The sequence below is a fragment of the Strix aluco genome, chromosome 6, assembly GCF_031877795.1.
Source record: "Strix aluco isolate bStrAlu1 chromosome 6, bStrAlu1.hap1, whole genome shotgun sequence".
Taxonomy (NCBI): domain Eukaryota; kingdom Metazoa; phylum Chordata; class Aves; order Strigiformes; family Strigidae; genus Strix; species Strix aluco.
This window is the reverse complement of record NC_133936.1, coordinates 16,929,016-16,955,040: the sequence shown is the minus strand read 5'-3', so window position 1 is coordinate 16,955,040 and position 26,025 is coordinate 16,929,016. Positions and strand designations below refer to the sequence as shown.

General features: G+C 36.7%; 1 protein-coding gene across 4 annotated transcripts in view; it reads left to right on the top strand.

Annotated features, from left to right (window-relative positions):
• Positions 1-25,993, top strand: part of MAP3K2 (mitogen-activated protein kinase kinase kinase 2) — a 56,733-nt gene extending 30,740 nt beyond the window's left edge. For 3 of the 4 annotated variants that reach the window (XM_074828808.1, XM_074828810.1, XM_074828809.1), the window contains exons 9-17: positions 3,251-3,330; positions 5,280-5,347; positions 8,899-8,994; positions 11,673-11,879; positions 12,603-12,751; positions 14,498-14,629; positions 15,897-16,026; positions 17,124-17,301; positions 19,074-25,993. In XM_074828808.1, coding sequence (XP_074684909.1) covers positions 3,251-3,330; positions 5,280-5,347; positions 8,899-8,994; positions 11,673-11,879; positions 12,603-12,751; positions 14,498-14,629; positions 15,897-16,026; positions 17,124-17,301; positions 19,074-19,299 — 1,266 coding nt within the window. In that variant the 3' untranslated portion in view covers positions 19,300-25,993. The remainder of the gene's footprint in view (positions 1-3,250; positions 3,331-5,279; positions 5,348-8,898; positions 8,995-11,672; positions 11,880-12,602; positions 12,752-14,497; positions 14,630-15,896; positions 16,027-17,123; positions 17,302-19,073) is intronic. The other variant, XM_074828811.1, reaches the window with a different exon arrangement.
• Positions 25,994-26,025: the final 32 nt, after the last annotated feature.

The following is a 26,025-nucleotide window of genomic DNA, read 5'->3' as shown; positions in this document are numbered from 1 at the left end:
AGGAAAAAAAAAAAATAATGCTACGTACCTGAATCACCTCAAGTTCATAGAATCATAGAATGGTTTGGGTTGGAAGGGACCTTACAAGATCGTCTAGTTCCAACCCCCCTGCCATGGGCAGGGACACCTTCCACTAAACCAGGTTTCTCAAAGCCCCGTCCAACCTGGCCTTGAACACTACCAGGGAGGGGACAGCCACAACTTCTCAGGGCAACTTGTTCCAGTGTCTCACCACCCTCACATAAAGAATTTCATCCTTACGTATAATCTAAATCTACCCTCTTTCAGTTTAAAACCATTACTGCTTGTCCTATCACTACACTCCCTGATAAAGAGTCCCTCCCCACCTTTCCTGTAGCCCCCTTTAAGTACTGAAAGGCTGCTATAAGGTCTCCCTAGAGCCTTCTCTTCTCCAGGCTGAACAATCCCAACTCTCTCAGCCTGTCCTCACACGGGAAGTGCTACAGCCCCCTGATCATCTTTGGCCTCCTCTGGACCTGCTCAAGCAGGTCCAAGTCCTTCTGATGCTGGGGGACACGGAGCTGGACACAGCGCTCCAGGTGGGGTCTCACAAGAGTGGAGTAGAAGGGGAGAATCCCCTCCCTCGACCTGTTGGCCACCCTTCTTTTGGTGCAGCCCAGGACACAGTTGGCTTTCTGGGCTGTGAGTCTGCATTGCTGGCTCAGAGTCAGTTTTCCATCCAGTAACACCCCCAAGTCCTTCTTCTCAGGGCTGTTCTCCATTCACTCGTCACCTGGCCTCTATTTATGCTTAGGATTGCCTCAACCCATGTGCCTCGACCTCGCACTTGGCCTTGATGAACTTCATGAGGTTTGCAGGGGCCCACCTCTCCAGCCTGTCCAGGTCCCTCTGGATGGCAGCCCTTTCTTCCAGTGTGTTGGCCACTCCACACAGCTTGGTGTCGCTGGCAAACTTGCCAAGGGTGCAATCAATCCCACTGTCCATGTTGCAACAACAACAAGTTCTTGTTGACGTTGGCACTGTATTCACAAATGGCAAGAGGCAATGGTTTTTATGAGCTGTCTAAATGAGAGACAGATGATAGAATAAAAATAGAGGCAAAGAGATTGTGCAATTTGTTGCACAATTTTAATGACTGAGCTGGGAATAGAGGCTGAATCTCCTAATTTCCAGACCAGGGTGCTATTCATTATCATATCCACGTGGTCAGATCCAGCCCGGGCCTGGATTCATTCAGTGAAATGATTGCTTTTGGCCTGGGCAAAGTCTTTTTTGGTCACTGACTGGTCAGACAGACAGATGATCTCCGAGGCCCAGGAAGTCCTTTCACTTCAGAGTATTTAAGAAACATATAACCTGTCATGTGCACGTTGCTGTGTAAGCTGTCAGCAGGGTTTAAATACAGGAATTTTACTTTCATAGAAACAGGTTAGTTCAACCTAAACAGCCTCAGGGGCCAGGTTGGATGTTGGGAACTCACAATCTCTGTTTGCTCCTTTTCCCTTAAGTTGCCACATCACCTTGGCAAGTGTTGACCACGCTGCCTGTCATGGCCTGCCCCACAAAGACAAGAAGGCAATTTGGGAGTGGAGGGCTTTGCTCTCCTGTTGATCTCCTTGAGCACAGCTATTCACATTCTGACAGCAGACCCCACACTTTCTCGACAGAAGAGATGATGGGTTGGATAGAAGTGGGCCATGGTCTGCCAGTTGGTCCATACTGCATTAAGTTATAGAGGTAATTAATACAGCAGTAGATGGGCTTTCTTTTTCCCTTTCAGGACCCACTGTTCAGCATGAGAAAAGAGAATGTAATTGCTGAACCTATAGTAAATGTTGTCCTCCCCAATAGAGAGTTCATGTAAGTGTCTGAGTTTGCAGAGTGCAAATTCACTTTCTGGATGCTATTTCTTTAATAAGTCCTTGACTGGTGCTCAGCAAAGTATGTGCTCAGGACCTTTAAGATACATCACACACCATAAAAATTGGAGGTGTAACTACTTAATTTACAGCAAAAGATTGGTGTCCAATTCATAGAAAATAATAGATGTTATATAATATACCAAAACAAATGTTATTTTAGGAAGGAGCCCATTTTAAGACAACAGATGAGCTTTCCACTCTGTTTTTGAGAGGCAGGCTGGTAAAATTGTCACATTCAATAATTCAAAATTTAGATTCTGTTTCTATTTCTTCTGAAAAATAAATCTGTAAAACATTTCAGATTGCTTTACTGCAAAAGAGTAGGGAGTGATGGCTGTCTGTCATTAAACTTAGGATTTTAAGGTTGGTAGCGCAAGATAAACAAAATGAATGACAGCCAATTGAAATAGCTGGTAACGAAGAGGATACTCTTGATTATCAATCCATTTCTTTTACTCTGGATTAGAATTCGAGAAACAGAGAAAGTGTTGATGTTTGTTTTTATTATGTAATAGATCTGACCTAGATAGTCAGCTTTGACTTCTTCAGACTGATACATGGCAGATTTCACACAGCTCATGGCATTGATTACTATGTCATCAGAAGTGTTCTGGGAAAAAAAAAAATCTTTTTGATGTTTTTGTACACTTCAGTTTCACATGAAAGTTTATTTTATTTGAAACAGGATTTTGATTTGGGTGAAAGAGAGAGTGTTTATAAATTTCATGCATTCTCCCTCTTTCTCCTTCCATTTTCTCTTCTGTTTTATTTAAAATTCTGTGCAACTTTCTTGGAGTCCTAACTAGAGATAAATGTTTAAAAGCTTTTTACAGCATTTGATTTCAGCTGTTTTCTGACTGCTAGTTGGCCAAACCCAAGCCGCTACAGAGATGATGTAAATTGTCTTCATCACAATCTGTCATATTTGAGATTTTCTTTCTTTGATGATGACAACAAAATCCCCATTTGTTAAAACTATCTCAGCTTTTTATTCTGTAGAGGCCTTATTTTTGTTACTCTATTAAGCTACTCATGCAGATATTGCTATAATATTAAGAGACAATGGTGTATACAGGAAGAATGTAGCAGTACAACTTGTTATGTACAAAGCATGATAGGGGATTAAGTACCCTAACTATATTCTAGTTAGATGTGAGAAAGATGATGCAGTCCTTTCAGGATTGCAGAATGCAATGCAGGTTCAACTATGGCAGCTAACTTTTTCTCTAGTAATTAATATTTCTGGTTTGTTTTTGTTTTTTATTAGGTATTTCAAAGCAGAAACCTTCAAGCATTTTTTTTTTAATAAATCTTGAACTTGTTGGTCTTTCTCTGTTATTCATTAGATGCTGGATCCATTGTCTTTGAGCAGTCCTGAAAACTCTGGCTCGGGAAGCTGTCCCTCACTTGACAGCCCTTTAGATGGGTAAAAATTACTTACATTTGTTATTTATCTTTATTAGATTGCATAATGTATCAGTTGTAACGTATAATAACTCTCCAGTGACAGCTATTACTGAATTTATTCCAGAAATTCTTCTGTAAGTTGTAGAACATATATAAAATCTTATTGAAACTTACTCATGCACAGAAAATAGAAGTAGCTTGCTTTTTTAAAAATAATTTACATTTTAAACACAAAAATTTAGACTTCAGATCCTATAGAAATGTACTGAAGTTTTTACGAAATTTTGCCAGTCTTACATATATGTGAAGTATATTCCGTGGCAGTGAGCTGCCCCATCAGATTTACATTTTTTAGGTACTGCTATATGATGTAAGCTTCCTTTTTCCAAGGTAGAGGGTACCCAGTTCAAGAACGAGGGTAGAATCATTTAAAGACTTCACCAGACAGTCCCCTCCTTTTCTTCACAATAACTGTCCATTCCTCTCCCCGTTGCAGACTTTCCACTTACTTTTCTTTGTTTAAACCTGTCAGTTAGCAAGAGGCGGTGTGTACTGTGGTGGGTCTGGAGATTTGTTTTGATTGACCTGTTAGGAGATATATGTGTTTTGAGAGGGTCACTGTCCACAGTTTCTCAGCCACCAGGTAAGTCAAACAGAACCTACTCCTGTTTGGCTTATGGTTGGTCAGGCAAATAACCTTGATTCTGATGCTGTGCAGATTGGCTAATCATCTTATGTTGGGTCTTATGTTGTGCAGATTGGCTACTCGCTTATTTGGAACTGCTATACAAATAATACTGCTAATCAAATTTTTTTTTTAATTGGTAGAAAGGTAGAAAGTTGGAAATCATTGCCTGTGGCAATTAATCAGAACTATAGTAGTCCATAGTACCACTTCATTTGAGAATATGTGATTTGAGGACACAAATACATTTGGTCAAGGAAATAAATTTTTTCGTTAAATATTGAGTCTCCATTTCACAAGCAAGAAAACAATAGACGTGAAAAGTATTCTGTGGTTGGAATATGATAGGTTATACACATACAGTGTTTAATGTAGCTTCATAGGATAGAAATTCTACCAAATTTCCAAATTTTTAGTTTTTTGTGGGGTAGGGGTGAGTGGAAGAAGGGGAAACAAAGCAGTCTTAATTCAACTTACAATGTTTCTTCTTCAAAACTTCTTTTGCTTGTTTTTTATTTACTTCATTTGTCATCTCTACTTAGTTTGTTTTCCTTTTTTTTTTTTTTTTTTCCTTCAAATATTTCCTACAAAGATGTAGGTTTTGTGTCTCCATTTAGCTTCTGTTACCCATTAGAGAAATTCTTACCAGAAAAAGGAGGACATTGTTTTGGTATGTTTATGGAAATATACTGTAATCGGTTGCTCTGGCAATCCCATCCATTCCTTTTGGTGGCTGGGAGTTACATACCAACTGTAGGTAAGAAACAATGTGATCATATAAGAACCAAAAAATTCTTCATCATTCTATAACTCAATAAAATTACTCTCTTAATCCTATGGCTTTCATGGAGAGAAGAGGAAATACTTTGAGAGGTTCTGCGTTTCTTTGGTTAAATTTCCTCAAGAGTTTTTGTAGGCTGTATAAGAGATTTTGCCAGTCTATAAACTTTTGTGTTTAGCTATAAAGGTGTTAAACATGACAGTCTCCTTTGTGGCTTTATTTGTAATTCATGTTTTTACTAATATCATTGCTCATTAACACAGTCTGTTGCTCTCTTACTATGTTAAGCTCAATAAGCAAGCTTTTCCATTGTTACTGATCTTGAATTATTATTGATACCTATTAGATTTGATTTTCAAAATTAGGTTCCACGTAACAGGTGCAGGAACTTGTATAGCAATAAATTTTCATCAGTCATAAAGAATTGTGAGACAGTAAGATTAAACGTTTAAGTATTAGATTAACAGCAGGTTTTAGATGCTGTATATTTTTACACTTCCAGAGACAACTATCCCAGATCTCGGATGCCAAGAGCACAGAGCTATCCAGATAATCATCAGGAATTCTCAGGTAGGAAAAATCACTGGTGTCGTGGTTTAACCCCAGCCAGCAACCAAGCACCACGCAGCCACTTGCTCACTCCTCCCCCTTCCCAGCGGGATGGGAAGGAGAATCAGGGGGGGAAAAAATAAAACTCATGGGTTGAGATAAGAATGGTTTATTAACTAAGATAAAAGATAATAATAACAATAGTAATAATAAAATAATTATATTTTAATAATGATAATGATGAAAAGGAATATAGTAAAGAGGAAAGAGGAAAAAAAACACAAGAGAAGACAAGCGATGCACGATGCAAGTGCTCACCACCCACTGGCTGATGCCTGAGCAGCAATCCACCCCCCAGCCAATTCCCGCCCCATTTCTATATTGAGCATATCCCTTTGGCTACTTCAGGTCAGCTGTCCTGGCCATGCTCACTCCCAGCTTCTTGTATACCTGCTTGCTGGCAGAGCATGGGAAACTGAAAAATCCTTAACTTACGGTAAGTGCTGCCTAGCAACAACTACAACATCAGTGTGTTACCAACATTATTCTTACACTAAACCCAAAACACAGCGCTGTACCAGCTCCTATGAAGAAAATTAACTCTATCCCAGCTGAAACCAGGACAACTGGACATACTAGTTTTCCAGAACTCTGGCTCTTGCTAATAAATAGGGCTTAGAAGGGAAGCTTACACTGAGAGGTATTATATTCCACAAACTTAATATGGTAGTAGAATACAAACCAATAAAATCCAATCCAAATGTACACAGTAAAAGATACAATGAAATATAAGATCTTACAAATGTTTTCTTCTAGAGCATTCTGTGTAACATCACTGTTTGTGTGTGTGGTATAACATATCTGCTTCTCTGAAAAAAAGAAATGATGCAGTGGATAGGGGCACACAACAGTTTGTTAAACTGGACTGTAATGTCCATCTCTAAGCTGGCACATAACCTCGGTTAATTTATTTAATGTTGGGGTGTTGTGGTTTAACCTCAGTTGGCAGGTAAGGACCACACAGCCTCTTGCTCACTCCCCCACAGAGGGATGGGGGGTGAGAATCAGAAGGGTAAAAGTGAGAAAACTCATGAATTGAGATAAAGACAGTTTAATAGGTAAAGCAAAAGCTGCATGTGCAAGCAAAACAAAATGAGGAATTTACTCACTAGTTCCTGTCAGCAGGCAGATGTTTAGCCATTTCTAGGAAAGCAGGACTTCATCACACCTAACAGTTACCTGGGAAGACAAATGTCATAACTCTGAACATCCCCTCTTCCTCCTCCTTTCTCCCCGCTTTTACTGCTGAGCATTAATGGTATGGGATGTTCCTTTGGTCATCTGTCCCAGCTGTGCCCCTTCACAGCTTCTTGTGCGTCCCTAGCCTACTAGCTGGCGGAGCAGTGTGAGAATCAAACAAAGCCTTGATGCTGTGTTCAGCAGTAACTAAAACATCCCTATGTTATCAACACTGTTGGTCACAAATCCAAAACAGCACCACAGGAACTGTTACAAAGAAAATTAACTCTATCCCAGCCAGAATCAGTACATGGAGCCTTCATTTCCTCCTATGTGAAATGAGAATCACTTTGAAGTGCTCATGACTTCTGTAATTGAAAGCACTGCGAAGTGAAAGGATGAAGAACTACTGTGCTGTGCCCATAAATTAATGATCACCACTAATGTTGTTTTCATACAACGCTGGCTTGAATCCAAATTGTTGTGCTTGGTTCAGGATATGAAGTGCAATGGAATTGCTTTGAGGTGTGTCTCATGGACATGCCTTGCTACAGAATTTTGCTGTTGAAGAATAATTAAGCTTCCAGTGAATCTGGGGTGTTCTGCATTTTTTGGTCTATTATATACTTTAAGGCTTCTTTTTATTTTGTTTATGAAGCTTTATGCCGATTACTGTGTGATGGTGTGTTTTTTCTATTAAAGATTCTAGAGTGTTTAACAGATTGCACCACTTCTAAATGAAAATAAAACTATGTATAAGAAGCATTTAGGTGGCAGTGATAAAATACCAAAAATGTTGGAAATGTCAGAAATTAGTTTGGTAATCTTCATCTATTTTACTTGCATTTGTTTAACACAGTTAGTTTTTCTAATAAGATGATCTTGCGTTATTTTTTTCTGGTCTTGCCCTGTGGGGTGCTCTGATATTTTAACAGTGGGATAGACAAGAATCATGAATTCCATATTCAACATTTATTGTCATAATTTGATGTGTAACAAAACCAGAATAGTATATAGAGTCAGCAAAAATGTCCAACTGACATAGTCTTTTCTCCTGCCGCATCCAGTGCCAGGCTTCTGTAGAGGAACATGTAGTATTCCTTCCTCGGAATATATTCCTGGTCATGTATGGCTTAAGGGTTCTGCAAATGCAAGATGCTCTTCTGTGTTTTGATGGATTTATTTTTTTTCCTTCCACAAATTCTTCCAGTCCCTATTTCAACTTGTATAAAGTTTTTCAATATAAATGGTATATTGTGACAAGAAGTTGTGCAACTTACTGTTTTATGAAGAAGGGTGCCCTTTGTGATTTTTTTTTTTTTTTTTAAATAGGCCTCTTTGCTTCCTTTGAGCTGTGGCTTTTCTAGTCTAGAGGCCTACATTCTGTATGCAGAAGTGATTTTGTATCTTTGATCATCTTTGTACTTCTAAATCTTTTCCAGTTTTACTAAATCCTTGGAAATGGAGTAGACCAAAACTTTTTTTAGTGTATCTTAATGATTTATAGCATTTAATTTGCTGCTTAGCCAATACAGAGAGTTCAGCTGCTGCTTTATTGGAACTCTCTTATCACAATCCTTTACACTAGCCTACATTGAATTTCATCTGCTATTCTAATATCCAGTCGCGTAGACTCTTAAGGGCTTTCTGTAATTATTCTGTTGGCTTTATTTCTCCAAGTGATTTTGTCACCTCACTATTTGTTGTTCTGTCCAGAGAATTAATGCATAATTAAACTGCATGAGTTGTAGCCCAGATTCCTGTGGAACTGTTTACCATTTACTCCCATCTTATGTACTTATCTTCTAACCAATTATTTATGCATGAGAGACTTTTCCCTTTATCTTATGAATACTTTTCTCCTTTAATAATTTTTAAAAGAGGACTTATTGGATGTGTTCTAGTAATTCATGCTGTGTTGACTCATTCATCAATTTTTCATATTTATGCATCTTTACATTTTATTCTTTGTAATAGTTTCTGACAATTTTCCTGGTGAACTGTAGGTTCCCAGAATTCCTCTAGAAACTATTTTTAGAACTCCAGTAATTAGGCATGCTGCAGTCCTCTGACACTCTTTTAAGCCAGGGGTTACAAACCACTTGAGCTATTGAATTCTTGATCCTTTGGAACTTTTGGCAGAATGTCTTCTCAGTTCTTGTGATTTGTTACATTTGTGGCTTTTGTTCTAGAATCTTTTATGCTCTGATGCTTCAATGTGAAGCATATCCTGTGATGTGTTCCCCTATGTTTAAGTTTATAATAGCAAACTGATTAATTTAGTATATGCTTGTCACATTTTAAATTTTGAAATGTGTATTTTTATTTTCTAGTAGAGTATGATATCCCAATATTTGAGAAATTTGGAAAGGGGGGGACTTATCCCCGAAGATACCATATTTCATATCATCAACAAGACTACAATGATGGTAAGTGTGAATACTGCAAGAGTTCTACATTATTAATCTGTTTTTCTCATGTTAAAAAGTGAAGAAGAAAATTTAGATTGTAGTATCTTAATGAGTTAAAATATTAAAGAAGATGAAAGCTTAACTTCTTTCCCCAAACTCACTTGCTAAACTTCTAATGATTGATAGAGCTGCTGAGCAGTCTTACCAGAATTCATGACTCATATGCACGGCTATGAAAATATTTTTTTATCTTTGGCCATGCATGCGTCATCCAGTGTAAGCCTTTGACCTTTGTGACCCTTTTCTATCCAAGGTGGGTATGTCAGTTAGTTTGTCATTTCTTGTTTTGCTTTAAAAAACCCAAACACAGTGGAGTTCCTTATTAACAGTTTCCCATAAAAGAGTAAATAAAATTGAAGAGCAGTGATTTAAACTGGCAATTAACAATTAGCTGGTGAAATCAATTGTTGGAATGCAAGACAACACCTGCTGATGTGGTGACAAAACTGATTTGGACAGTAATAACATTGATGTAAATTTAACACATGTTAAATTTCCCAAGGAAGGAAAGAGGAGCAGCTGAAGGATTGTCTAACTTGAGGGTGTGTCAAGCACTAGTTCAGAAGTGTTAAGAAGAAACTTTTCCAAAGACCAGATGGTTTCATTTGCAGTATGGAACGAGCACAGCAATAAATGGAATTCTGTTACAGAAATCACAGAAATACCAAATTGAAGGGCTGCAAGGCAGCTTCGGTCCAGACCCTTGCTCTAAGGCAGTATTAAAGAGGCAAAGATCTGTCACACTGACTTTTAAGGAACCTGTAAATTGACTTTAAAAGAAGAGCTACTCATTTTCTTTATGTAACTAACTTCAAAGATAGCTTATCTTGTAACTTACCTTTCTCTGTCTTCTAAATCATTTTTCTTGCAAATGAAACTAGTAACTAGTTACTCCATTTTAACACAGTGAAAAATTGGTCACTGCCCATATATAACACTGCATCACACACACATCTGTTTTCTGTCCTTAGTTTTCTTCTTTCAAGCCTTAAGTCTTACCTCAGACACTTTTTCATGCCTCTTTTTTTTTTTTTTTTTTTTTCTTTCTGGCCTCTTCTTCATTCTTGTAGTGGCCAAAACTCGATAGAGTACTCTAGCTGAAGGTTTTCTCATGGCCGCTTTATGTATAACATAGGAAATAACCATAACTTGGTATGTAACAGTAATGTTAATACGTTTCAGAATGACACTTTACTTTTTTTCATAGTCACCATACTGACTGCTGTTCAGTCCACAGTCTATTATAGTTCCTATATCCTTTTCTACATGACCTTTAGCCAACCAATTACTTTACCCTTTGTGGTTTCTGCATTTTATTTCCCTTTAAGTACGTATGTTGTACTTCCTTACTGAATTTCAGTTTGTTGATTTCTGAATCATCTCCAACTTACTAATATCATTGTGAATTTTGATTTTTATCTTTAAATGGAATTCCAGCCACGTTTAACTTGATGTCATCTGCAATATTTCAGTGTATTATGTTCTATCATATATACATCATGAGTTAAAATAGTGTATGGAAGTGGACTGCAGGTAAGCTGCTCTGGGTGTCCACTTAAATTATCCTCCACTTTGATGAGAAATCACTGATAACTGCTCTGAATCTGTCTTGGGCATACTCTATGTAGTAAATGGGTCTACGCAACACTTCACTAGTTACCTTAAGAGAATGTCCTGATGAAATGGGGAAATTGGATAAGCTACATGTGACAAACCAATTATGACTGGTTTATAACCTTATTATCTTCTGTGGTTTATAAAACGGCTTAATAATTTGTTTGCATATCTTTCTTGGAATTTAAATTGGCCAGACTAGTATATAAATCTGAGTTCACTTTTTCAAAGATTTTTTTCTCTGCCTTCTTCAGTCCCCTGGGTACAACTCCTCTAGTATAATACCTAATGAATCAGAGACTCCTTCAGCTATTTCTGAGTTCTGTAGAATGAAAATTCATCAAGCTATGCTGACCTAAAAATGTTCATCTTATCTAAATGTATTAACATGAATTGTGTTAGTCATCTGGTTGTAATTAACCTTTTTGAAAATCAGTGCCCTTTTTTTTAATTCTAATGCTGTAAGCATCTCTGAATTATGCATTGCTTGTGATTTTTTTTTTTTTTTAAATATATTTTTTTGTGGTCTTCCTGTTGCTTCACGTGTAGGTATTTAACTGCATTTAGTTCTTATTAGTTTACAGGGTGAAGATGCCAGCCTGGGCACCACTGGAATATAAACATATCTCTTACTGCCCTATTTATCAGGAATTTGGTATTTACACCTTAATAGAGCAATAAAAGTAGAGGCAGGGCATTTTCCTTTCTCCTCTCACAGCCCTCTAGGTTTCTGAAGCATGTTGATTACATTTCAGAACACTTCCAGAATTTGGTCCCAATTTTGGTCACTTAAATATAAGCCAGTTTTTGATTCAGTCTAATCCTTACATACATCTGTGATGAATGTTTGTTTTCTCCTAGGTGGAAAGTTAAACCAGTAAATTTCATGATCATTACATCCTATCATACACTGGGGAAGATTTGAATTGCATTATGTGGAATTCATAAAGTATTTGCATATGCACATTGCATAGCAGTATTTTTTGTAGTGTAACATTAATATTCTTTGCCTATCGTTGAAGGTCGTAAAACTTTTCCAAGAGCCAGAAGGACTCAGGGGAACAGCTTCCGATCACCAGTTAGTTTCAGTCCCACTGATCACTCACTGAGCACCAGTAGTGGAAGCAGCGTCTTTACACCAGAATATGAAGATAACCGAATGAGGAGGAGGGGAAGTGACATAGACAATCCTACCTTGTCAGTCATGGACATCAGCCCACCCAGTCGCTGTAAGTTAAGGCATTTTTTGAACTCCACTGTAAAACTCTTAACTTTCAAGTATATCATAAAACTAAGAGTGTCATCAAAATACATGCAACTGAATAATATGTTTTTATGTCTCTAATAGGAAAAAGGCAAGACTGTGTGCTCGTTTTTTTTCACTGTTTACTGTGCCAACCTTCATGTAGATTTTCACATGGAATTTGATCTGTGATAACAAAACACTGTAAAAATATTTTTGATGATTTGTTAACACTCTTGAGGACCAAGAGTTATGTAGGTTGCAGTTACTATTTGTTTTTGAAGATGTTGGTCAAGTTTTTTGATAAATTGTAGACTTTAAGTGGTACTGCTTTATATCTGTGCTGGCCTTTCAGGAGCAAATATACTTTACGATGACTTCAGTAGCTGGTACATTTTAATCATGACTCGATTTTTTAAAAAAATGTTACTAAGTTTAACATGCTTTTTCTGTTTTTCAAATTAGCTGTTGCTAGTTGTTTTATGTCTATCTACCACAAATTATTTTGTGACTAAATACAAGTAGCTCATGTTTTCCATCTTACAGGAAGCTTTATTGCTTTGTAACTTATGTGGGGAGGTTTAGGACACACAGTGTCTGTTGTTGAAAAAAGTAGTCGTTTAAAAAATTATTTTCTGTGTATTCCAGTTTTTCTCGATCAGCTGAATAACAAGCTCATTTGAAAACCAAAACATACTTATATTTTCAGCACCACGAGCTCCAACTAACTGGAGACTTGGTAAACTGCTGGGTCAAGGTGCATTTGGCAGAGTATATCTGTGTTACGATGCTGATACTGGAAGAGAACTGGCTGTTAAACAAGTTCAGTTTGATCCTGATAGTCCAGAAACCAGCAAGGTAAGTGATACCAAAGAGACAGTTTGTAAAGGGCTTCTGCTGAAGTGATGTGTTCTAGACTACACTGACGTTCCTTTCCTTGAGCAGGATGATGTTTTAAAACATGTTGTGTTCTCATGTCCTTGTTAGGAATCCTGTTTTGTTAGTACCTCAGAGAGTCTTTACTTACCTGATTTTAGTGTTACATCCCATTTTTTAAATTTTCAGACATATCCTTATGCGGTGAGCATACATAACTTAATTTGGTGTAGTCTCAGACTCTAAAATTAAACAATCCATTATGAAGTGTGCTCTGAAATAGATAATTATTTATACTTATAGGAATTAGAACAAGTTCCATTTATAAACAGAAAAATCTGTAGTAATTTAAGTGTTCCTGAAAATTAATTCTTGAGGATACTTTGGCTATGGAAGACAGTTTGAGATTCCTATCTTTTTTTATCTTTTAGAGGGATTTGCTTTTGGTTTTGGATATGAGGGCTAGCAGCTGTTACTGTATTTCTCTCTGAGGAGCAAAAGTTTCATTGTCAGTTTATTGTCTCTCTGAAATTTAACTTGTTCTCCTTTAAGTACTGGGCACTTGAGGAGAGAAACTATTTAATAGTAGCACCAATCTTCTATTTATTTTTTTCCAAAACCATACTTGCTGCTTTTTACAGGATGGAAAAAGAATTATTACTTTTCCTGCATTAGGACTGCGTTCTGCACTGTGGGGAGCAAGGCCGGGGAAACAATGGGTGTAAGCATGATTGCAGAATTGAGTGGCTACCAGTCGTAGTTGCTGCTACTAGTGATGTAGGATCAAGGAAAAAAGCCAAGAATCATTTGTGCTGTAGATTTCTAGTGTAGTTGTTGCTACTTCTTTAAAATGTAACAGAACAACTGATTATGCTTTGGAAATGTTAAATATAAAATACTCTCTGCTGTAAATATAAAATAGTCTCTCCTGTAGCAACAGTTTTGTGACCTCACTTGCCATAGCATTTTGTCATGTGTGCCTCTCGATGTCAAAAAATCTGTTTTCCTTCTAACCTCAGAAGTGCAAGGGTATCAGTAATAGTCTGTGGTGGATAAGAAGTAAGTTTTGATGAAAGATTTCTAGGTGAAATTTGGAATCCAGTCAAGTTTGACTTCGTGTGTTAATATTTTTCCAGCATCTTACTGTACAGTCTATCTCAAAATATCTTACTAAAAATTTTGCAAACAGGAAGTATTTCAGATCGCTCTAGAGAAAGCACCATATGTGTTAATGTTTTCCTTTGTCGTATTTCATTATTACAATATTAAGTGGTCCTCAGGGGCATTTTTAAAGTATAGTCTGTCATCCTGAAAAGTTAAGAATTCATGCTAATTATCCCACTAGAAAGATTTATTCATTTATTTATTTCTCAATTGGAGGCTGGTGATATGCTGCATAATGATCACCGACTTCATACACAGTGATCTCTGCTGTGCTCTGAAACAAACATAACTTCAAAATAAGAGAAACAATGAAATAACAGCAAAATTGTCCCAAAGTCAATTTATAGAAAAGCCATAGTTTTTTTTTTTACTTCCCTCAATCTAATGGTGATATTTTCTTGTTATAAAATACATAAACTTTACAAAAGCTACAAGAGTATTTTGTTACATAGTTTGCATAACTCTTCAATATGTACATACTGACCTGCTTTAAAAAAATCCAAATCCGAAACATTATTATTACCTCATCAAGCATGGTAAATCTTGCCTGTTTCTTCCTTCTAGGAAGTAAATGCACTTGAATGTGAGATTCAGTTGCTGAAAAACCTGCTGCATGAAAGAATTGTTCAGTATTACGGCTTCTTGAGAGATCCACCAGAAAGAACACTCTCTATATTCATGGAATATATGCCTGGGGTAAGCAAGAAGGCCAGTCCACTTCATCCATCGTTTCTACACAATGTGTGACGAGCACTCACGTAGACAGCTTCTGCAGAAGTTCACACAGATATTAAGGAAATGTCCAAGTTAAAAACAATATCCAAAGACGGGTACTGACAAGTGCTTACAGCAGTCTATCTTCTCCATTATTTGTTTGGGTTTTCAGAATTCCACAGTGGTTTGTAGAAAAATTCTTTGTGTTTGATTTTGGCATAAGAAGTGCCCAGCAATGTCTTTGAAAAGATAATATTATCATTAATAAACTCTTGAATCTTCCTGAATTTCAATGTTTTTTTGCTGCGCTTCAGCTTGTGCTGTTTTCTAGACATAATCTCAAGTGCTCAATTATTTCAGGAAAACAAAAAGTAGCTTGGTGCTTGTTTTTTGTGTGGCACCTAGGTATATGCTGAACTGTTCTTCTACTGTTTTGTTAAGAAATATTATAAGATCAGAAAACTGTAGATTTTCATTTTCTCACCAAGTGGGGTCAGCAAAGCTAAATAAAATGTGCTTGTATAAAAACATAGGCTCTGTATTTCTGAATAATTACAGCATTCTACTTTACTGAGCAGTGTGTGAGGGTTTTTGTGGTGGTGGTGCTGGGTTTTTTGTTTGTTTCTTTGTTTTTCTAGGTGAATTCTGGACTTTTTTTTGTGGAGCTTCTTGAATTTTTCTGATATTTAGAGGATAGTGTCACAGAAGTAACCTTAGCAGTTTGTATGACAAAGTCAGGTTACAAAAAATAGTTACAAATTCTTGTTTTAATGTTATTTTAAGTCAAGACTTGCTTACCTCTTAATTTTTACATAAAGCACCATTCTCCAGCATGTGGTGTTTTTTTCTTGACTACCTTTTTTCTTCCCAAGTATAAACTAACTAGGGTGAAAGGTATGTGTTTTATCACCATTTACCCATCACAAAAGCTGAGAGTGGTGTTTGAATGAAAGTACTGCTGTTCTCTTTTTCGGTACATCACACTGCAACTAGTCAACTGCTTGACAGTTTTAAAGTTAATAGCTTAACATTTCAGCATGTCATTTCTCTGTCCAGCTTATTTCTTGTCAAAGTTTGTATTTTTCTCAGTGGAGGTAAAACTATATCTGTGCTTTTAAGTTGATCTAGAGGAGTATTGCAACTTTAAATGTGTACATTTCTGGCATAAATTTCATTGAAGTTCAACTGTAGCATTAGCCTACTTGTGATTCTAGAAGCGTTAGTGTTTTATACTTCTTGTTTGCCATAGGGTTCCATCAAAGACCAACTGAAATCATATGGAGCACTCACAGAGAATGTGACTCGTAAATATACGCGGCAGATTTTGGAAGGAGTTCACTATTTGCACAGCAATATGATTGTCCATCGAGATATTAAAGGTAATGATAGTTCTGTGCTCTTTACTACAGATTATTTTCCAGTCCTTTGTGAAGCACTAAAATGTAAGATTAAAATGCCAAAATACTGACTTAAAATCAATGAGATTTCTTTCCATCACTTATTCCTGTCACTGTTGTAACTTGAGGGGGAAAAAAATAAGCATTTTTGATGTTCTAGCAGACTTGCAACAATGTTTCTGTAGTCTCTGTCTGGAAAAAAATCATGATAAATTTATCTCGTTTTTATCTTAGTATTAATAGTTTTGAATATATCAAAGGATGATGTCGTTACAAATAGACAGAATGTGGAGAGAAAAGCATTGTGACTCGAAAGGTTATTTTTAGAGTTTTATTTCATCAGTTATGTAGAGACTACCCAGGACTTCACTGGTACAAGAAATGACTGGCAGAGGTGACTTGCCTGATCGAATGACTCTGACTTCTTCCATTTTACTGCCAGGAAACCTGTGGAAACAGACATAGTTACTTTTTTGCAGATAGATCACTGGTGGCTTGCAAGTGCTGCATAAGCAAGTTATGAATATGTAGGAAGATGGTGATATGCAAAATAGATGTATTGAACACAATGCTGTTGTATTCCCTAAAACTTTTACAGTTTTCCTGTTGCTTTGTATCAATAGCGTGTTGTTCCAAAAAAGGTTGAGCTATCACAGTCAATTTGTACATGCTTCTGCAGATAAGTGTTTTGAACAAATCTCTAACACAGTTTGAGATTTTGCTTTAAAGTCTCTTTTGCTTTTGGTCTTTAAAGACTTTTTCAGTTGTTTGGAAACTTCTTTCCTGTTTCTTTTTAGTTCTCTTGTACAGCACATTCCTTATTTTGTCAGGAAGGCTTTACAAAGTGACTGGCACTTCCTGGAAAAGACCTAGGATGCAAACCTGTTTGTACAATTCATTATTTTCTAAGCCTCAGAATAGAACAGTAGGAATGAGCAGAGAGTAAATTCTCTGGCTTGAAATACTAGGCTGATCTCTCATTGTACCACTGAATCCAAACAGAGTTCTGTTATCCATTTTCCACACCAAAATGTTAATAGGCCTTTCATGAATGTAACACTGTGTTCCTTTCCTTCCAGGAGCAAATATTCTGCGAGATTCAGCAGGCAACGTGAAGCTCGGCGACTTTGGTGCCAGCAAACGACTGCAGACTATCTGTCTCTCTGGTACAGGAATGAAGTCTGTCACAGGAACTCCATACTGGATGAGTCCAGAAGTTATTAGTGGAGAAGGGTACGGCAGAAAAGCAGACATCTGGTATGTTAAAAAAAAAAAATCTTCATTTCAGAATGGGCTCTGTTTCAACAGAGAATGTAGGTGTTTGTTATCTGAAGTTGGAGTTTCATTCTGGGGCTTATGCTGAAGAACGTGGCACGTGTGAGCACTGACAGTCATATTTGGACTGAAATTTGGGAATTTTTCATTTGGCAGTTCCACAGCCCATTGATTTAGGGATCTTAAGAGAATCCTTTGAACCAAACTTGGGTGAAGTTAAGATTACCAGACTCTTTGTAAATCCTGGAGAGGTACTGGATGAAAGCAACATGTGAAGCTTTGAAGCATCAGTTAAGTCAATGTCCTGAAATGAAACTCTATCACTGAAATACCTTTGATGCAAGGCAGAAAATGAAATGCTGTCCTTTAAAGATGAGCACATAAGAATTAACTAACCAGATTTAAATGGGAAGTATCAAAAAATCACTTGGTTTATTTAATATTTGAGGTTTAAGGGGGAAAGGTAATTTTAAAAAATAAATGTTTGTGATACATTGTGTAATATGACATAGCCTAACATAGCTCCAGCCTGATGGACAGATGATTTCAGCAGTTAGACTCCTTGCACTGCAGGTGATCTCTAAACACACAAAATAATGGGTAGGCAACAGTAGATATGCAGGAGTAGTAACACTTTGTGTATTTAAAAAGGAACTATATTATATCCAACCTATGGCCATGCCTTTAATGTCAGAGAAATTAATTTAGCCTACTTCAGATCACTTAGTAATTATTCAAGCTATACTTGAATAATAGAACAACCTTACAGATTTCAGGCAGTTAACTTGTTCAACTTTCAAGTATTTGTACCAAGGTTAATATATATTTTTTTGGAGAAAATTCTGGTTAAAACTAAGAAAAAGTACTGAAGCTGGACTTGTGTCATTCAGTAAATCCTTATTGTGTAAAGAAACGTACCTTGTCTAACCATAAAACCTCTTGTAGGCATCTTGAAAAAACATAAAACTTATTGAAAATTGGAAAATTATTTCAGCCTCTCCATTTTGCAGTATCATTCACTTGTTATTGGAAGAATGCTGATCTTGCAGGACATACAGAACAAAGTTTTTGTGGCCATATGCCTGCCCTTCTGCCCTCCTAAATCCTTTAAACTTAAGCTTTGTATAGAAAGATTGTTTAGGATCTTAAAATTTTGTTTGGCAATCCAAGTATATTTTTAGTGTCCTTACCTAAAAGAGGAAGATACAACTGCAGAATGGTTTTAAACTTTTTAACTTCCATGTCATGTTTGTGCATTATTCATTGGTGGTAACGTGCATTTCTGATGAGCTAGCAAAATACACAGTATAGACTGACTTAAAGCATTTCTGTTGCTTTGCATTTCTGTTAGGCCTTAATGAATGAGAAAGCTTTTGCATGCATTCAAATCCTGCAGGTATCTGAAGAGCTTGGGTACAAGGGTTGTGCAGCGCTCATGGCCTGTATCAGCCTGCTGAGCACTGAACAGCAGCAGTGCCTTAATGCAGTTGGTATCGCCTACAGAAATATCTAATTGTTTCTTCACTGAGGTAGTCACTTTTGGCCCAGTGAAGTAATAAAGTGAAGGTGTAGGTAGTGACTTATGTAACTTGGAGATAAAGAGTATAGCTGTACATGCGATTTTTGTACCGTTGAAGTTGCTCTCTAGAGTTAAGTGGATGCTATTTATTTGTGGTATTTTAGTTCTCTCTGCTTGTTCCTGGAAGGGCATGACTCTGTTGTAACCTGCTGTTTCACTTCTGCCTCTGTTTCAGGAGCGTAGGTTGTACAGTGGTAGAAATGCTCACGGAGAAGCCCCCGTGGGCAGAGTTCGAAGCAATGGCAGCCATCTTTAAAATTGCCACTCAGCCAACCAACCCCCAGCTACCACCTCATGTCTCTGACCATGCTCGGGATTTCTTGAAACGGATTTTTATCGAGGCCAAGCTGCGACCGTTTGCAGATGAACTGCTAAGACACACGTTTGCACACTATCACTAACAGCCTGCCTCAACTCAGCTTGCATCTACTGCATTTATTTTCTATTTGACTGCACTTTTATTTTTATTTTTTACAAAAAAAAGGAGAAAAAGACAAGAGAGAGAATATTCTCTTGAATCTTTGTTTCACTTAGATTGTAAACAATCTAAATTTTGTATCTAAAATGAGAATCTTCTCTCCCCCGCTCCCACCAGGACTAGAACTTTTTGTTTCTATAATGTACTGATGTGGTTCCTGTAGATAAAGCACTTTAGTACATATTTGTTCCTTATTTAAAGTGGAAAAAAAAAAAAAAAAGACAAATGCTTGGACAGTCAGGAACTGTGTGACTTTTTCTGACACCGCTGACTGACTCAGGGTGCAAGGAAAAACAGACATGCAGCTAAAAGACAAGACGGTTACTTCTCTGTGATTCTTTATATTGTAGGTACTTGTGGCAGAGAGTTCTAAGTTCTTACTATATTTTAGCATTTTAATCAGTTTCTGGATTTTACGGTTTAAGCTGGAACACACAATTCTGAGAGTTAATGATAAAGCTGGAAGAACTTAGAACTCTTTGTACAGCAGCGTGTCTAACCGGTACTTCTATGTGACCAAAAGAAAACAACAAAAAAGAACTCAACACTGATGTACTAGTTAGAGATTTTGGTGTAGAACTGTTGTATTATCTTAATAGGAAAACAATTACAGGTAAACAGATTATGGACCCACACTCCTAGGAATACTATACTGCAAGGGGAAAATTTCTGTAATAGACAAGGGTCAGCTGTTGGATGTAAATAGTTAGGAGAATGCCTCCTGCTGTATCTGCCAAAGAGAACCTCTGTTGCATAAGCTTGGAGGGAGACGGTTATCTTAGATTAAAAAAAATAGTGACATTGAGAGTCAACTCTCCTCCACAATCCCATGAATGCTTGGAGGGGGGGAAGGGAAGTGACTAATCCTTGTGCAGTATATGAGTTACTTAATTCGGAATGAGCTATAAGAAATAGTGTTTTCAAAGCTGTCAAGAGGCGCTAGGATGGAATGTATGTCAACATCAAGTGCCTGAATAATATAAAATACTTCCCATTATGCATTAAAAAAGCCTGTTTTAGTAACACAGTTCAGTCATCTAGGATGTGTTGAAAATTCCTGAAATAAAGTTAAACATCTTTTAACACCAGGAGTAAATCGCTGAGAAGGATAGAACTCCAGTTACATTTTTAATAAGGTAGCAATGATAAATCCACATGAAGAAGGCGGCACAGCACAAAAGATTGTACGAAGTATAGGCCAAAAGTGCAAAGAGACCCAGCAATTAAATAACATGAGCATGATTACTCCAGCCTGATAATTCAGAAGATTGGTGTTTGTCAGATTTCCAACTGTCATAAAATGTACACTAATCACTTTTTCCATTTCTGAAAGAGTATAATAAAAGAACAAAAGTAAAACTCTGAAATACTGCTTCTCAATTGAGAAGTCCAGGTACTGATCAGGTGTAGTGAATAACTGACTCCTCACAACAGAGAAGTCAAACTCTCATATTTTTGTAGAAGAACACAACATAAATAATTTAAAAGGGCATTTGGATATAAACTATTGGACTGCAGAACTGAAATAATGTATACTGGTTTGGATGATTCATTAATGCTTGCTATTGTTTTGTAAAGGCAGAGCGGGCTGGTACTGTGAACCTTGTCCACTCTGACAAGGCTCTACCCCTTTTGCATCTTTAGAGGACTATCAGAATTATGAAGTGCATGGAGATAGACCAATAAGCTTACCCATTCCCATGGTAGTTCACTCATGAGATTTCTGAACTTATTCTGCTTTCAAGTTTTATACCAGAGCATAAGCAGGAGTATGGATCTGTCTTAATCACTTTACCTGTAGTGGAGTAAGAATTTTTTTTTGAATTTTTTTTTTTTTTTTTGAAACGGTCTCTCCTGAGACAGAGTGGTGGCTTCTTTGGTTTATGTGAGGATTTTACCCAGCTTATAATTTTCTCAGTCAGGGTACACAACTGTGCATGGTTTTCTGAGCATGGGAAGAACTAGTCAGACCAGGGAAAGTTAGAAGGCTGAAAGGGAAGTCAGCTTGCTTCTCTGTCACTAGATAAAAGCTATGAAAGCAGCCTTTAAGAAGAATTGATGTGTACTCTGCTGTAAAGGATCTTTGCTTTATAAGCAAAATTTAGTGACAGCAGGGATGGGAAGTTTAATGTAGAGCCTAATAGTTTATGTAGGTAATTTAAAGATCATATAATTGAAATGATTGATTTCAAACAGATTAAGAAGGTACTAAAACCAAGGTGAAAATGTATATAAAAATCAGTAGTGGACAGTGATATATGAAAAGGTAAGGAAATTTTATATTACCAAAAAAGGACATTAAAGGGAAAATGTAACCAGGTTTATCTGTAGCGTTCGTAACATTTAAATATACTATCCTAAAAAGAAACTGCACTCTCTGAAGCTTGAAAATTTTCAGAATCTAGTTTTCTTATAATGTGTCCTTTTTGTGAGACAGTGCTGGCTCATGTATATTGCAATATCACTTCCTCATTGTGATTTTTAATTACTGAATAATTTGCTGCTTTTATGCCTTTTCTAAAGATGGCATTCAGTCATGACAACAGTAAGCATTTTGGAGCCAGGAAAAAAAGAATTTTCAGAATGCTTTTTCCTTAATTTCCTTGACATACTAGAAGGCTGCCAGTGTAAGTATGGTGCTTCATAAATGAAGAGGACATTTGCCAGTGGTTCTAGTAAAATTTTATGAATTTAACCAAGATCAGTCTTGAGCTGTTTTTTTTTTTTTTTTACCCTATGGAGAATTTGTCCACTGACTTAAGCAACTTACAGTAAATTAGGTAATTATTAATGTAAATTTTCGAGCTAGAAATAATTCTGAATCTAAATCAGACTTTTACCAAAAGGTTAGCTAATATTTATCCCCTACTGGGGTAATGTAGTAAAACAAGCTGCATTATATAATGTAGTAGGTCTGTATACAATGTCTGTAAGACACTTACATTGACTACTAGCGTGATGCTGAACAAACCCTAGTTCTAGAACTTGAGAGGGCGCATGGAATTGCATACTTAAAACTCCATTGGAGGAGGGTGGCAGAGATAAGATCCTTGCTCACAACTTCTGATATTTTACTAACAAAGATACCAGCATTTCAGAATCATAAATTGCTCTTAACTGTTCAATCCAATTACTAGAAAATGCCAGTGAAAACAATACTGTTTTGATTTTCTCTAAATGCCACGATGAAGCTGTGCTCTCGAGAAATATGGGTCGAGGTTCACAGTGAGTGTGTGTTTTCAAAGGATTTACCTACTAATGAATTTTATTATTCTGTTTGTTGCACGTATTAACTAACAAAAGTCAAGCTACTTCTGTAGTTTGAAAGGTGTAACTAACAGACCTGTTAGAGCACGACTGAAAGTTTCAGTTGTTAGAGCATGTTGTTTATTTTTGATTTGGGTGATAGAAATATTCATGCAAAAATTTAAAAAGGTATGGATCTAATAACTGCAAAGTTAAATCTACATAGACTTTTTTCTTGACAGTTTAAATATAGTCTTAAAATTTTAATTTGATTTGCAATTTGATTTGTAGCTAAACCGTCCTTTCAGTATAACAAAATTAGAAGTTGTTTTTTTTAGCTAGTGCCATTTTATCTGTATGCCTTAATTTTGTTCGTATTTGAACACCATATTGAAATACATCATACAGTTCCATGTCACCAAAAGAGTCTTAGAGTGTGGGTTTTTTCAAAGTGCCCAAACCAGAATTCGCCCAACTGCATTGAAAAGTGTATGTTAGTTATAATCTGCTGCAGACATTTGAATTGAGATTTTTAAAAAGTGGGGTTTAGAGCACTTCCAGAAGGCTTCCTGTGCTAATAAGGTTTTGTATTTGCATTTTGGAGATCACACGCTGATGTGCATACCAGGAAAAGGACTTTTCTGCACTCACAGAAATACTACTAGAGTTGAGATTTAGCTTCCTAGCTCTGGGTGCTCAACTCTGGGTTTACTGTAGAGACTTCAGCAGAGTTCTGAATGGACTTGAAATTATAGTTGGTACATATGTAAACTTGGTACTGTATTAAAAGCTGTTTACTTCCAGTACACAGGAATATGATGTGTCTAAGAAAATCAGTAGATTTCTCAGTGAATCATGCCCATTAAATGCTTTCCTGTGCCTTTTGGATAATCCTAATCCTGCTGTTGTCTTGACTGAAAGCCCCGTAGCACCTGTAGGTACAGCACAGTACAGCAAGCCATTCTTTTGGAAAATACAGAGCAATGTCTAACTGCAGCTTCAGAGATTTGAGCAAATTGGTCAGATCTACCATTATTTATAACCAATTTCTTACTTTTTTCATCTTGAAAGTCTTTGTCACGCATATAGAAAAGCATTAGTTGTGTGCTTGAATGTAAGTCCCTATGGTGTTTCTGGAAAAGCAAAAGTATTACCAACCAGTATCATTTTTTCTTGCTGGTAACTTGCTGTCCTGCATTAATGACAAGTCTGCAGTGTAAAATCAAATACACTTACCAAAGCTTTTCTATCCCCATATACATATAGCCAAAACTGATGTTTCATGGATTAGTACTGTTACTTATAGATATCTATATCTCCATCAGTAAGCTATTGCTAACTGAATAAAGCAGGTACTAGTAAAAAGTGGTAGACACTGCCCATATTTAAGAGATTTGGGTATTTATAGTTGCTGTTTTGATGTGCAAAATTCATGCCAGCATTAAAATGAAGAGTTTGCGTTGCAAAACTCTAACAATCTTATTGTTGTCGTTCTAAAATGAATGCATAGGCTTGGTGACTAAACCTGGTGACTTTTATAGCCAGGTTTGAGCTTTGGGACATTTAAGGAATGCCATGAAGATAAGCAGATTTATGATCTGAACTGCTCTATGCACCGTAGTGAGAACATTTCAAAGCTGAGTCCGCTTGATGTGGCAGCTAAATGTCACCCACAGTTACGGGGGTGTCGATGCTGCCTTCAGGAGGAGCCACAAACACACACCAAAGGGAGCAGTCAGAATTGCTACCAGCCCGGGGTTTCTGAATCAAAATCCTTGATGAGAAACAAAGGAGCTCCTTTCTCTTTTTATTTACCCCACTTAGCCTGCACGGTTTGTTGTTCTTTCCAGCTGGCATAACTTAAATACTGCATAGGTGGTGGCCACTGATAGCTCCTGAATAAGGTGCGAGTTCATGTACAGCTTTATACCAGGGCCCTGTCACTTGAACCCAGGACGCTGCAGCTTCCCACTTGCTGGAGCAACCCTTGGGTTTTCTCTAGCAATACATACATATACGTATTTGAGGGTTAGAAGAGATGGAGGAAATGAGGTTTTTTTATGTTTCAAAGCACTGATGCTAGCAGTCACGCTTTGGCTAAGTCTTAGTTTTCATAAGTTTATTTTAAAAGAGGAACTGGATTAAAGCACATTAAAATTGTATCTCATGGTTCGGCCCTTACGTTGAGTCCACTGATGAGGATTGGAAGTCAGGGTCTGTTGTGGAGAGATAAGGAAAAGGATACTCGAACTCCAGAGTGGATATTCATAGGAAATATTTCAGAGGTTTGTCATGTCTTTTACCCCAAAACTAGATGATCCTTTTCCCCAGAGGTTATATAACGTGGATTTAAAAACAAGGATTGCATTTTCTTTTCTGAGCAGGCATTAGATTGTCAGTTCCCTAGTGTTTCTTGTTAATACCAGTCAAAAAAGGGTGTCATCCTAAAATTGGAGCGGTTTATTAAAGCATAGTGTCTGTCATCTCAGACCTCGCAGGAGTCATATAATGGAGTATCACTGTAAATACATGGAGGAGACTTAGATGAATTGGAATGTAGGCTTTTAGTTTTCATGAAGCTATGAATAAAAATTTGTAAATTTACTCAATCTAATGTACATTTTTATGTAGCCATTAAATTCTCTATTTAATCTATCAGTTTCTCACTGTAAATGTTTTTACTCTCAGTTGAATGCTGGGCACAGTTTGTAATGTATGTACACAAAGGTGTTTTTTTCTATCAACGTTGACTTTTTTGCACATTTTTGGAAATATTTAATTTGTACACTGATTTAATACTCTGACCAATTGTTGATGGGTGTATGAGAATCACGTGTGTGTGCAATGTACTACTGTCTGGATGTATGGGGTTTTTTATTACTTTTGAGATGTTGCTACCAGTAACTGCACTGCTGTTGCTGCTTTACATGGAATATCTTGTGTATAAAAAAAAAAAAAAAAAAGAAAAACAATTAAAAAATTAGCCTATGGTTATCTTGGTTGAGGAACTCAGGAGTTGAGCATTGCTTACTAGTTCCGTTTGTCTAACAACCTTCCAAACTTAAACAACCCCCTTGTAATTCTGTGTATGCATTGAATGTGTGTGTGTATATATATATCCCAGTAATCTTATTCCACAATTTCATTTCTACATTTTTATGAACTTGTTTTTTAAGGGTACTATGTTTAGTTAGAATAATTAAATATATAAAAGCTTTGAGAGATGATTTACTAGATAAATATATTTTCAGCTGGCTGATGTTCAAAATATTTTTTTAATTTTTGTTTTTAACCATTCGAAATGTATTTGTATTTCCAAAATCAGACACGAATTGTACTTAGAAATATATTAAAACACTCTGTAGGGACAACAGTGTCATTTCTCTTTTAAGAATTTTGTACT